We start from the raw sequence: 14,162 nt of genomic DNA, 5'->3' as shown, positions 1-14,162 counted from the left end.
GCTTCCTTATTGGTTGGTAAAGGCCTGCTAGTTTCATTAGATAGTAATATACCCATGACTGTGATAATACTGCCCTCCAGTGGCCACAGGCAGGGATAACATCCTCCCAGTGGGACATCAAGTGGGTGACACGGGTATTTTCGTAGGTGCAGGTTCTGTAGGTATTAAATATATTGTGATGATAATGTCGTGAGTTCAGCATCATCAACCCTCACTGATCACTTCTGATCTAACTCCCACTGTTGGAAATAGGTTTAACTCCAGATAACAGCATTTAATCTATACCATTAAACAGGAGCTTACTTTCAGCAGTTGAGGGGGGTGTTGAGAATAAGGGTGTTTAAGTCTCTTTGTCAGTCTCGTGACATTTCATCCAGAGCCCATTACATCTCCTTTTACAATAGATGCACTGTTACATGTCGACTGCATAGCGGGGCCCTTTCCTCTAATTACTCTCATCTTGTCAGTATAGGAGAATAATACTGTAGGTCACAGGTGTCAAACACAAGGCCCGTGGGCCAAATCCGGCCCGCCACATCATGTTATGTGGCCCCTGACGGCTTGAAAGACATTTGATTACCTTTTCTTAAAGACATTTAAGACAAATATCCTGTGCTTTTATTTTGAAGCTTTCAAATGAAATGGATTTATGGTATAATATTAGAGAAATGTTCGAATGTACCATATTTCTACACTCAAATAAACAATAATCAAATGCAAAGAGAGTTATTTAACAATATGTTTGAGTAGTCTATACCGTGTTACAGTTACAACCGGCCCTTTGAAGGCAGGCATGATGCTGGTGTGGCCCTCGGTCAAAACGAGTGTGACACCCCTGCTGTAGGTGATGTAAATCATTAACCAGGGCTTACCCAAGTTATCTAGATCCCCGATCAGCTTTGTCAGCCCCCCAGGTGTCCTAGCATATCACTATGATGTGTATAGTTTCATAATATGTAATGTGACATAAACAATAAATGTTTATTCTTGTGTTAAGAATGTAAATATATAATTTGTACACAACATATTTGAATATATACCTGAATAAAAGACACAATATGTGACAAATGTTGGTTCCTGATGAAAAAAAAACCATTTAAATTAAATAGCATACAATTAAAAAATGTATTTAATAAATGTACTGCTGTGTAGGGTTCATTGGCTGATATTGGTCCGAAGAAGAAAAGAAGCATGAATGTTTTAATTGATAAATCAGTGTTGACTGTTAAATAAATCACTGTTTGGGATCTGTATAGTAATTGGTAAAACACAATAATCTCGGAAGGTGGCCTTACAATTAGGTAATAAAGCAAAGTTATATTAGCACAAACCTGTTGACACAGATTTAGCCTGTCGCTCTCTTTATTCAGCCCAAATAGTAAAGGAGAATTGTTGTTTTTAAACGAATAATAGATACTTCCTTCTCCACTACCAGCGCATATATGTAATCAACGCAATATGAGGGAGTGGGGTCATCACAGTGACCTACACTCAACACTGCCATCCTTCCCTATGCCCCTTCTCCTCCTCCACCAGGAGTCTGGTGTCATGGGAGGAGTTTGCGATGGGACACCAAAAACTTTTGCGTGTGCGCGTGTTTGGACGCCACGCCTCTGTGCGTTTTCCTCCGCGCGTTGATTTCATACCAAAACTCATACTTGGCATTCCGCCTTTTTCTGTCAAACACGGTTATTTGTACCGAGGAAATACTCGCGGTACGGGAAGCAAAAGAGCTTAGGAAAGCAACCCGCACGGGGACGAGCGTGTGGCAGTCGCAGCGGGGCAGGGAAGCCACAGTAAGGTGAGTGCGCTCTCACATAGTTCTTTGTTGTGCGCTGAAACTTTCACGCCGCGGCAGCTGCTTCGCTTCGTGTGTGCTTGAAGTTTTGGGATATTTGACATTTTTCGCATTTCCCCCGCTGCCGCTTTTGCTGAATCCGAGGCTCCGGCGTTGAGCAGCGAGTTCCTTTTTGAATGTGCTCCGCTTCTCGAGGCTGTGCTCGCCGTGACTTCCCGGGCGGCTCTTGGACTTAGTTTGGAGTTTTTTTGAGGTATTATTAGCTCGCGAGCTAACCGACTAGCATGCCAGCTCGAGTGTGTTATCAGTGGCTCGACTGTAAAATACCCACTGAAGTATAGAAAATAGCCCCGTCTCTTCCACTTTATCGTGTTTTGCAGTGCTTTAACAACAGATATAACTACTTTTCTCCCCACACGTTGAATCAGAGGCAGATTTAGCCAACTCACAGTTGGCTAAACGGCTTCCAGCCGTTGAGTGTGATTTTTTTTTTCCTCTTCGCGAGCCCTGACGTTACATGCTAGCAGATAGGAATCCTTTGGTGTTGTTATAAAAGTGTCACTAACATGTGAGACTGGTCTTACGGGTTCAGCAGAAGACAGTGGAGAATAAACACCTTTGTTCGTCTCCAGCACTCACATCCCGACGGAGTTATCCAATAGCTCTACGATTTTATCTTTAGACTCATACGAAGAGCGTAAAGTCGGATTGATGTGCAGTCTTAAATCTACAAGAGTATGCAGTTGTAGTAGTAGTAGTTGTAGTTGTTGTTGTAGTCGTCATCAGTTGAGGTGGCCATGTTAATCTGAAAGTACTGTGATGAGATCCAGCGCTGTTAATCATAATGTCACCGTTCCCATTGGAGAAGCAGGCAGGCCGTGATGTGCATGTCTCTTGTCAATGTTAGCTGAGCTCATAGCTTTATTTAGCTCAATGCTCTGGTCTCTCTGCACTAAACATCTGACCTTTTGGCCACGCGGAGTTATATTGAAACTGACAGGGGCCACATATGCCTAAAATGCACACTGTCCTAACTTTGCATCTCCACGACTCTGGTAAACTGTATCAGTAATGCCTCAGTTGCAATGTTAGCCAAAGTAACGTTTCCATAACACGAGTCCTGGTATATCCACTCCATGGCCATGTTCTTACTGCACTAAGACTTTTTTATTGTTGTTTTGCTTCATTATCTATTTTCCTCTCTCTGTGTGTGTGTGTGTGTGTGTCGTAAACGTTTGCTCAGACGGTAATTAACCATATGCAGACAAATATTGAAGTGGCCTTTTGCTTTTAGGGCGACACGATAGTGAAATGACCATAATGCATTGTTAATACAACAAATAAGGGTGTACTACATGTTGAATAACTCAATCTATATTCTTTATGTTTGCCAGTAAGCCATTCAGACAGAAATGTACCTTATGTTATCCCATTTATCAGTGGTTACCAAAGTTTGTGACCAGTAGAATTGAATACCTCTCACCAATCGCCACAGGTTATACGGCCTTGTGCTGTATTCTAGTCGAAGGTCAGAATCCCCCCCATTTCTATTTTTACCTCCAAGCTTTCCAGGTGCACGGCCTAAACAAAATCATTGCTGACTGGCAAACTGATGTTTTTTGGGCTGGTGTACATATTATTGAACTCTAAGCAGTGCATCCACCTTGCATATTAACACTATGACACGATCACTAGAAACGTGACACAGTGGCCAGACCGTGGCATCAAAAAAGTCTCGGTCCGTCACGAAATAAAATTGGGCACACATTATATTTTTCCACAGACTTCCATTGAGAAAGAGACTATCGTACACTTGCTCTACGGGCCCTGGGGATTTATCAGAATCTTACACTCGGAAGTCTAACTTTTTTTGCTTCTTTGTGTTTAAGTTGTGTTTCATTTTACTTTTTTTTTTGTAGGAGGTTGGAATTCTTTGAGTTCCAAGTTGTCTGTAACACAAGATACGTGTGGACATGAGCTTTGAGTAGTTTGTCGGCCTGAGTGGGTGAGAATACAAAGGAGTTCACAAGAACAAATAGCAACGATTTGTTAAATGCCCGAAAATATGAAATTATTTAATCATCTTTTGATCCCTCAGATTAATTACCCACAGGTGGGAAACTTCTGTTGCATTATGGATTATACCCAAAACATCTTCCCTGTCACAGACCTCTCAGAGATTAAAACGTTCAAGTCCCCTTGAATATCTCAATGTTGCTTCAGCCATTGCTCTCCCCTGACCATCTCACAACGGCCTGTCTGATCGTTATGGCAACAGCACAGTCCCCGCAGCAGTGATTCAAACTGGGAAGGCCCTGTGCAGAGTGTCCAATAAGCCCACCACAGCAGGGGAAGCTCTTGCAACCACACTGATCCTCTGTGGTGCTTCTGTGGCAGGGACCATGTTACCCACACTCTGGAAAACATTACACCGAGCGGCATTCATGTTGCATATGTGTGCTTGAGTTTGAGGAGACTTGGAGCATCTTCAACAATAACAAAAGAATGTGTCATTTCCTCACGTGGCCTTAGGTTGCAAGCTTCTACGAAGTTAATATGGCTAAAGTACTGTCTTTTTAAATTAGTTTTGTCTCTGTTTGGTAGCGAAAGGAAAAATGACTCTTTGATCTCACCATCACTAACTGGTACAACCTTAATAGCTCAACCAATTGGCAGTGTCTTCATTGACCTTGGCCAGTGTCTTTGTACATTCACACGCTCCAATGGTTTTGCCATTTTGCTTGTCAGATCTTGATCCCCCAGATGCCATGGCTATTAATACACCCTGTCTACACGGAGGCTGTATACAACTTCAAATAAATCTGATCTCTCACTCTTGGTGAAGTGTGGAGATATTTGGATTCAAGGAAATCTGTCGCAACCGCAAAGTTATACCTGGTCCCGCCTTTCTGTAGCAAGAAATGTCCCCCTGGGGATGAATAAAGTACTTATCGTATCTCATAAGTGTGTCACCACTTTTAAAAATGTCTTAAACTGCCTGTCAAAGGGCCTCATTAAGAATGTGCAGGGTTCAATTAATTGTGGCGAACATGTACAAATACAGAACTAGTCTCAATACTGATGGCTATACTTGGGCTTTGGTTACCGGCTGATAGCAAGTGTTGATCTGATGCCAGTGTTTAATTAATAAGCTGTATACCTCAGTGTTGAAGGGAGTGTAAGGCTTGACCTAAACATTGCTTAATTAACTTTGTAAAACATCATTGATTGGTTATTCATTATTAAACTATTACATCATACACCTGCAACTTGTTAAAACATCTTTTCAAATGAATAAGACGTACAATTCAAGTGTTCAACCTTTTAATGCAGCAATTATTTTCTGTACATTTTGTGTGTAAAATGCCTGAAAATAGGTGAAAGCGGATGTTGTAATTTCCCAGTGCCTGAGGTGGCATCTTTAAATTCTTGGTTTTGTCTGGTGAGATAAAAGTGAGGACGCCACATTCATTCAGTTCTCGCTCTGTGCTGCTTCGCTCGACTACTCACTCCAAAACCACAAGCTTTAAAAGATGCCGTCAGGAGTTTTAGTTACAAGATGCTTGAAAGAGTCATTGAATTTAAGAGCAATGGGGTTTTCATGTGGATAACAAAGTAATAGAAAAAAGAAAGATTTCCATGCTGCTTTTGTTGTGGTGGGAGTTTGTGCTGCTGAGAGCTGTTCTTTGTATTTTCAACCCACAATCTTTGATGGGTTGAAGATATATAAAGAAAAGATTGTAACCACAACAATGTATTTAGTTTATTATTTTTTGTTCACGGACTATACACTTTAGGGGTTGTGTGATGGATGATTTCAAGCTGAACTCTGTTTTCAATATACGCAGACCGCTGCATTAATTTCTTTAATCCTTGCTGATTGCGAAGCCTTTTTTTCTAAATTCATGAGCTATCAAAACAAATACTGCTCTGTGCTCTCACATCGTGGTACATATATTTGTGTAATGCTTTTTTAATGAGTTTAAAAACCTGGATTCAAGGCAAGCACACAGAGTTGTAACCAAAATAGTAACCAATTAATCAGCAAGACAGGGTAATAAAAAAATAAATAATATACTGACAGTCTTTGAAGATCAAAAGTGAATAATTTGTGCAAATAAATCACTCTCTATGAGCCCAGCCACACCAAATCTAACACCTACCTATTTCACGTTGTATGTTACTACATACACACACTAAGAATAACTGACAGCCGTAGCCTTTTAGTATTTCATGAAGCCATCATGTGCACATATAAGACCCATTTTACAGCTGCCTGTTTTGAGTGTAAAACAGAAACAGCAAAAAATTGCTTAATTTGCCAACTAGCTACAGCATAAATCTGTTAGCCACAGTTTAATGTTAGCTGTCAAAATCATCAACATTCACAGAATAAATGTGAAATTGCGTGAAATCAAAGAACCGTTGTTTTTATAACTACTATTCAGTTTGAGTGATAAATCAGCCGCTATTGTCAATGTAAATTGACTGACTTTGGAAAACCGAAAGTTTGACAGGCGTAGCAACAGTAATGAAGAGGATGTGAAATCTTTAGAACATATCTTGTCCTATATGTTCTAGGTGTGTTGTGGTCAGGAGCCGTCATCATTGCGTCGGAGTGGAGTTGCCGTGGCAGCCCTGACGGGGCGCAGGAGGACGGCGCCGATGGAGAAGGAGTGGCAGATGGGCCGGACCGTGGATTGGATGGCGACCCAGAGGGAGTTTGGAGTCCAGACATTGAGCAGAGCTTTCACGAAGCTTTGGCCATCTACCCTCCCTGTGGCAGGAGGAAGATCATACTTTCTGACGAGGGGAAGATGTATGGTGAGGAACAGAACATGTGTGACCGAACGTAATGTTTCATATTCACCGTTGTGTCTCGTGATGACGTCAAGATTTCAATGTACAGTGTATTAACTTTTGCAGCAGTAGTGGTAGAGAATGATACTTTTAATCTGCAGCATGTACAGCCACTTAGCAGTGTAAACAAAACATTGTTTACACTTAAGTACAGTGGACATTAAATTGGGAAGTAGAACTGCGATACAATGGACGAAGTTGAGATCTTTTCTTATTGTTTTTAATTGTTTTTATAGTTCTTCACAGCAATGTTGGATTTTAAAGAGTGAATCATGACCACCTTTAAACACCTTTAGCTCGAAGGAACTTAAACTAAGTACTCATGCCAAGAGTTCTTTGAAAAAATAAAAATACAAAGATGATTTCCTAATCATTTGAATTGTGTGTTATGCAAATGACAACAGGTAAAACATTTTACATTGTTGAGAGTTTACACAGATTTCAGCAATTGAAAATATATTTTGGGACCTTTGGTGAAAAAAGAAGAGCCTGTAGCGTTGTATACCAGCTGCTACAACAAAACGACAACAACAACTATAAATAGGCTGAAGTTGTTCATCTGGATTGGCAATTTGTATCGATAGGAGAGAAAGAACGTGATCGGGGCATCTTTAAAAGTTAGATTTTCTTTCTTTTTTTGGTGATTTCATTAAACTCATGCGCCTTATACAAATATAAATTGTTAGGAATATTTGAAACTGTTATGCTAACAAATTATTTACATGTGAAAGGAAAGTTGAACACCAAAAACTACATTTTACAAGGTTCCATTTGAACACATCATGATACCATTATAATTTACTTTTGCCCAATTCTCATTTTCAGTGAATGGAGCATTTAACTGGATGGGACCTCCGTAGGTTATCGGTTAGCTCCGGTGCAGCCAACGGGACAAGCTCTCCTCCTGCAGATCAAAACGCAGATTTGTTGATGTGGCAATGTCGCGATATATGGGATCGTCAACGAGAAAACATCAATGTCAATCTCACGATCGCATATTGTCTTTTACTGAATATCGGCCAAAAACCATCGGTGGTAAAACTTAATTTCACATTTTGATAAAGTGCACTAATCTGTGTGTGTGGGAGGGGGGTGGATCCGTACAGAATATGGCTCAACTACAGTCCCTTACACCACTACCGTAAAGTAAATCTGCACACACTCTATCAGTCTGAAGTTTTACAGAATTATATAAAACAAACTTTGCCTGATAGGGTTTGGTTTTCCAAGGATGTCCCTCAAAAGCCAGCGTTCCAGTGTGAACATTTGGAAACACGGAGGCTTATTGATCATTCTTGTCTTCTTAGTTTTTGATCTGCCTGCAGGTATTTTTGGAGTTGGCTGTTTAGTTTGAGGTGAAATGACAGGATCGGTCAGGTTAGGGTAAGAAATGAATATGAAGAAGTTGCTTCATCGCCAATTCCTCTGGTCACTAATTGCTTTAAGACTAATTTGTATTGGGCCACATGAACAGTATCGTAATAAGATTACGATACTGCATAGTTGGTTAGCATCTGTTCAGGACTACAGCTTTGATGAATTTGACGGTTTCTTCTTACCTTATAGAAGGCCATGGCTATCATCCAACATTCCTAGCTTTTTTGGCTGAGGGTTGGCAGGCTGCCTGTTGCAGCCTGTGTCATGCATTTGTGTGAGTGTGTGTTGTGAGGTTATGTGATCCCATGCGACAGAACGGGAAAGTTTGTTTCAATGTTGCAGCAGCATTTTCTCCTTTTGTGGAAGTGTGGGCTCGCTGTGTTGACCATCCCTACTTTCATCTAGATAAACAAGGATAGTCCCATTGGTACCTGCATTCACACGTTGGAAAGCTACACTGAGATTGAACATAATCCTCACGGCTACATTAACCCTCCGGTCTCTCAATTTCAAACCAGACCCAAACGCCTGTGTCACTGTCTATTAATAACAACTGTGACAACTTTGAATCCCCCATTTAACTTTAAAACCTTGCAGCATTTGTGAAATGTTAGAGCGAACTACAAAAAGTACCTGTTTATTTACAGGTAATACAATGTTTATGAATTTATATACATTGTGACAAAAATCAAACCTCTTCACTTGGTACATTCTGGTGTGATATTTCATTAGATCTTCAATCTGTGCTTCACCCCCCATATCATGATCACTATCCTTCAATAAAAAAAAATCCAATAGGACAAGGGAAGTAAACACATAAAAATTCATGATTTACTGTATATTATAAATGTACTTTTTATTCTTTTATGTGCCCATTTGTAGAGTGACTGGTGTAGAAGATAATACCACTCGGTCCATATTTAACACATTAATAAACTGAAGTCCCTTTGAAAGATGAAGTCAACTTGCTGGGCTACTTGGCAGATAATTTATGGATAACAGTCCATGTCTAAAAGTAACATAAGTAGATATGGATATAGCAGTCAAGCTGTCAGAACCATTTACTGCTCATTTACCCTAACTCAAGTTGAGAAAATCGGATCACTTAGTGCAGCTGTTAAAACCAGGAAAATATGACATTTAAAATAATATATCGATGTATATATTTTTTAATCCCACTCTACTTACAGGTGTATCAAAATATCAGTTTTACTTCAATGCATTCACGAATATATGTACCTCCTTGTGCTAACAACGAGTCCCGTTTTGGTTGAGTCCCAGTCTCTGTGCTCTGAAGCTGCCATGATGTCAAGCATGTATTCACAAATTAGGAAGATCAGCAGAGAGATCACCATCTCAGGAGATGAAATGCAGGGTGCTATTGTTATTAATGCGTTACGTTAATGATTGTGTTAATGACTTACTTAACTTTTAAGGGAGCTAATTTTGTATTAACGAGGTTCTACCCAGATTATGAAAAATAAGACACTTGTATCAAGAGTAACATCTGCCATATTGTTCAACTACTTGCACTTTACCGAGTAGAACGTATTTTTGGGGTACAATCATATGTTAAATCCTTTATATTTTTAGTAAAAATTAATAGGTGAAATCAACAACAATCTAATTGATTTAGAATAGGTACAAAATGGAGAATAAATAACTGGAAATTTGTTGTAATGGAAAATATCTAAAAGCCATTCTAAATTATTTATAAGGCCGTAGCTAATTAATTATTCATCACAACCAAATGTGAGCGTCTGACAATTCCTCCAAAACATCTCTCTCTCTCAAATGTTGTAGGTCAAAGACATTTGATAAATAGCTTTCATTCTAAACTTTCTGATGGACGTAAAATTGTAGATACAGTCCTTGGTTACTAAATCAAAAACATTTACAGTCGGGACTAACTCAAGTTGGGTCATTCTTTTTAATTGTGTAGTCCCATTGAAATAATAACCGAATACTGTTAGATTCAAGTTTGCTTAGTATTTGTTAAATTTATCGCTCTATCTCTTTTTTTTATTCCTAATTTCATCTCAGATTCTTTTTTATTTATGGAAGGATATACCGATACCAGGTTGACACTGATTTAAATAGCTGGATCGGTATTGTGACAATGAGTCCGACGTATTCAATGAATTTCTATGTATGTATGTGTATATATATACAGTATATATATATATACATAGAAATTCATTGAATACGTTGTTTCTATGTATTTCTGTGTGTGTGTATATATATATATACATAGAAATTCATTGAATACGTATATATATATATATTGAGGTTTGAATTGTATTTCCTTTTCATTTTGAAGTTTAATGGTGTGTGATTTATTATTTTAATAATAAACAACAATTTAGTCGATCGATGTCTTTGTAGCTATTTCTTACATGTTGTTTTAAGTTAAGGTTAAAATCAAAACTAGTCATGGCTTACACATAAAAGAATAATCTGAGTGCCCACAGTGAGGCATAGATCTTATTGAAAGAACAGTGTGTGCGATTTAGTTGCATCTAATTGTGAGGTTTCGGATTGCAGCAACAATATGACCCTCTTTGGTAGCGTGTCTGAGAACTACAGCGGCCCTCGGGTAGGGATAGGTATCTTTAGTGTTTTATTACCGCAAGGAGCTATTCTTATCAAATTGTTTTTTCCATGACAAAATGATTGCTCTTAAAAACATAAATAGAATTTTGAAAACCTTATATTTTATATAGTTTATAGAGCAGCAGCAGTAGTGTTTACAATGGCAAAGTCACATATATATTTCACTGGAAACAAATCTAAAATGTCAGTAAAATACAAAACATTCTTGAAGGAAGTTTATATATAATGATAATAATCAATAATGAAGAACACAGACATCTCATGGCATCAGTCATTCTTTCTGGTCTCCTGTCTGCTTTGTCTCAGCCAGCAAAGAAGTTTACAAGAACAAACTAAGATAAACAGACCGCTTCTGTTTCAGCCTGGTAAAAATAAAAGGGCTTCGGCCGATCGCGCTTACTGCGCTTGTCCAAACATAGCCGGCCGTGTATTATGGACGGACAGAGCAGGTTGAAGTAGGTTTCACATTTGTGTACATGGCCATGGTTGTTAAACAGTTGTAATGATAAAGTATTGGCGATTTACTTGTTTAAGTTTTATTGCAGTTACAGTAATTGCCGCCAACTCGAGTAATCTTCACTTCACCTGGTTTACTTCACCACCGCATGTAATGCTTTCTTTAGCATGATATTAAATTATACCGAAACATTCAAAAGCACAAGTTACATTTGAGTTTAACACCGAGTTTCGGTAGCCAGCTACGTCAAGGTAAAGCAAAAACTCAAGTGGCACTTGCCAGAGCCAGTGTCCATTCTGGGCTCCTGTAGAAACATGTCAGACTCCCTATGTAGATATAAATAGCTTTTTCTAAGTGAAATAAAGAATAACCATGCTTAGTTTCAGTTTTCATGATACACTAATAAAAACATAGTTTTATATTCCATTTATTTCAATGAATCCCCCGATATGTACCGGTTTATTTAAATATAACACTGCAACAGATCGGCACGCGGTCCATCTATCTGTATCAGGACTGAACAGGTTGGATCGATGCATCCATAGATGCATGTGGCAGAAAGAGAAAACGCAGAAATAAATGTTGAAGAATCTTTGAACAAGTGTATTGTTTCCCAACTGATCTTAATGTGCCGAGGTGTGAAGCACCCACATAAAGCAAATGGAACGTGTGAGTTGACTTCTGATGAAAAGTTGTTTGGCCTAATGTGGTGGGATGCAGGAAAGCACATGTGTCCTGTTTTGGGAATTGGAGCAGACTGCCTGGTCTGAGTCAGACCCATTTGTTGTTTTGGGGAAATTCTGTGTTCTAGTACCTCCAGAGCTGATGTGACTCAGTCCCTACAGCATTGCTCCACTTCCCAGAAAGAAGGATGGTGATGTTGAGGATGTTGGTGCATTGTGTGATTAAAAGATAAAAGCTGTGGCAGCCGTCTGTAAGGCTTCTTTAGCCTCTCTCTAATTATGACATCTGCAGCAGGGTGAAAAGTGAGTTGTTCACCAGTTCCATTTAGAGACCAGCAGATCATCTGCTGTGGGTTGGAGCTGGGGGAGGCGGAGAAAGAGAGGACCGATCGCGCTCTCTGTGGTGACCGCGTTTGTGAAGCCCGTTAACGACACGAGTAGCCTCGCCATCTCTCACTAAAAGGCATTTGCATTAAACTTATATATTATTCTGGCTATATTTCAAATAGGATGGCATCTTTATCTTTGTTTTTTCTTCATACAAAGATTGATTTTGGTAAAAAATATACAACATAAATCTGCACAGTGCAAATCATTACGCTGGGACCCCGAGGCTGGCAAACATGACCGATTCATGGTCTTACCAGATGTGTTCTGATTGAAGAAGATTAATGTTGTGAGATACAAATTAAAATACAGGCTGGATGTCTGGCCGTGTTGCAGTGGACTTGAGATCAAGTGCCGTGTGAGAGCACTTAATCATGTCGTCATTGCCTCTTAGGGTCATTTCTGTTTTAGTGAATGAGAGCGGTCAGAGTGGTGTAATGTCAAACGTGAAGCCTCCTTTTGTGGACATACCACAGACAAAAACCACATTGCACAATGTAGGAGCAACATTTGCCACCGATTTAGACTCTTTAGGCCATCGTAATAGTTAAGACATATCATGTAACACATAGATGAATAGGGGATTAGTCAAATTTTAGTTTTATGTTTGCACTCTAATTACATTTTTGGACCTTCTCAATTTTAGGTCGAAATGAGCTGATAGCTCGCTATATCAAGCTACGAACAGGGAAGACGCGCACACGCAAACAGGTAGGCACAGCTGCTATTTAGGACAACAATGTTTACATGTGTTTTTAGGATTTGCTACGTGCACCTTGCATATGTCCGAAATCTTTTATTTTAAGTTTGTTGTAAATTACCCATTCACCTTTGTAAAATTGATTATTTAAGGACTATGGTTATTTTAAATGGCAAAATCACCCTGTGAATGTGTTTTTTTTCATGGGGGTAACCCTGATTTCATAGGTGTCTAGTCACATTCAGGTTCTGGCACGTAAGAGGGTACGAGAATACCAGACCAGCATCAAGGTGGGTGCCCACTGAATCAACTCTCCCTTCCCTCTGTAGTCACATCCCCTCTTCTTTTTCCTTTCCTTCTTCCTTCCATCCTCTGTCCTTCGTCCTGTCTTTCGTCAGGTCTCTAGTCACCTGCAAGTCTTGGCCAAGAGAAAGTCTCGTGAGATTCAGTCTAAGCTCAAGGTACACACGCTCACTGACTTCATCATCCTAGCTGCTTCGCTCTGCATGTGGCCCAAATCCAACCGAACGTAAACATTAAATCATCGTAGAAGTCTTTGTCAGAGCTTACGGCAGATTTCTGTACGTACTACGAGGGAAGGAACATTTTAATAAGAAAGCATTTAGTGTAGTGGCGATGTCAGGATTATCATATAGGTATCCAAGGCGGGAGCTCTGTAAGAACTTGATGAAGTATAAATCCGGTTCACAAAAAGTTAGGTGCATGATTTGTGAAACCATCATGAGGGCACTGGGACAGTGTTAGTCGATGGCTGTGGGAACATGGCAGGCTCGGGCTTTACAACGTTCTTATATTTTGAAATATTGCTTTCTGTCAGTGTTTGATGTCGTCTGGCATTGCTCAGTGCAAAAGAGAGATTTTGCTGAAGGCATCAGTGTATCATAGTTTGTGGAAAAGATATTAGTTTCTTATAATGCATGGCATTAATGTTGAGCAGTTCACTTAGTTTAAGAGCCTTGTAGCTATGGACAGATACTTATATTGGAGTTAATAGCGGGCTTGGTTTACCTAAGCATGTGCATGGCAGTAGTAAAATACATAAATACGTACATACACAGACATATAGGGAGTTTTAAATGTGCCCCTCATCTATGTGCACATATTACGAATTTCAAGATTTCTCTTTTAAATCATTTCTGATCTCCACGTTCTCACTCTAAGACATTTTCCTCAGTCTTTTTATCTTTTCCGTTTAACAAGTTTCCTTGTGGTTTTACCATTCACTGTAATAAACGTTCTTTATTGTGACATCATTTTGCTCCAAAT

General features: G+C 39.4%; 1 protein-coding gene across 1 annotated transcript in view; it reads left to right on the top strand.

Annotated features, from left to right (window-relative positions):
• Nucleotides 1–793: 793 nt before the first annotated feature.
• Nucleotides 794–14,162, top strand: part of tead3a (TEA domain family member 3 a) — a 19,375-nt gene continuing 6,006 nt past the window's right edge. The window contains exons 1-5 of the mRNA XM_056423971.1: nucleotides 794–824; nucleotides 6,380–6,622; nucleotides 12,822–12,886; nucleotides 13,103–13,165; nucleotides 13,274–13,336. Of these exons, the coding sequence (XP_056279946.1) occupies nucleotides 794–824; nucleotides 6,380–6,622; nucleotides 12,822–12,886; nucleotides 13,103–13,165; nucleotides 13,274–13,336 (465 nt within the window). The remainder of the gene's footprint in view (nucleotides 825–6,379; nucleotides 6,623–12,821; nucleotides 12,887–13,102; nucleotides 13,166–13,273; nucleotides 13,337–14,162) is intronic.

The sequence above is a fragment of the Pseudoliparis swirei genome, chromosome 9, assembly GCF_029220125.1.
Source record: "Pseudoliparis swirei isolate HS2019 ecotype Mariana Trench chromosome 9, NWPU_hadal_v1, whole genome shotgun sequence".
Taxonomy (NCBI): Eukaryota; Metazoa; Chordata; class Actinopteri; order Perciformes; family Liparidae; genus Pseudoliparis; species Pseudoliparis swirei.
The sequence above is the reverse complement of the archived record's forward strand: the minus strand, read 5'-3'. Positions and strand labels throughout refer to the sequence as shown.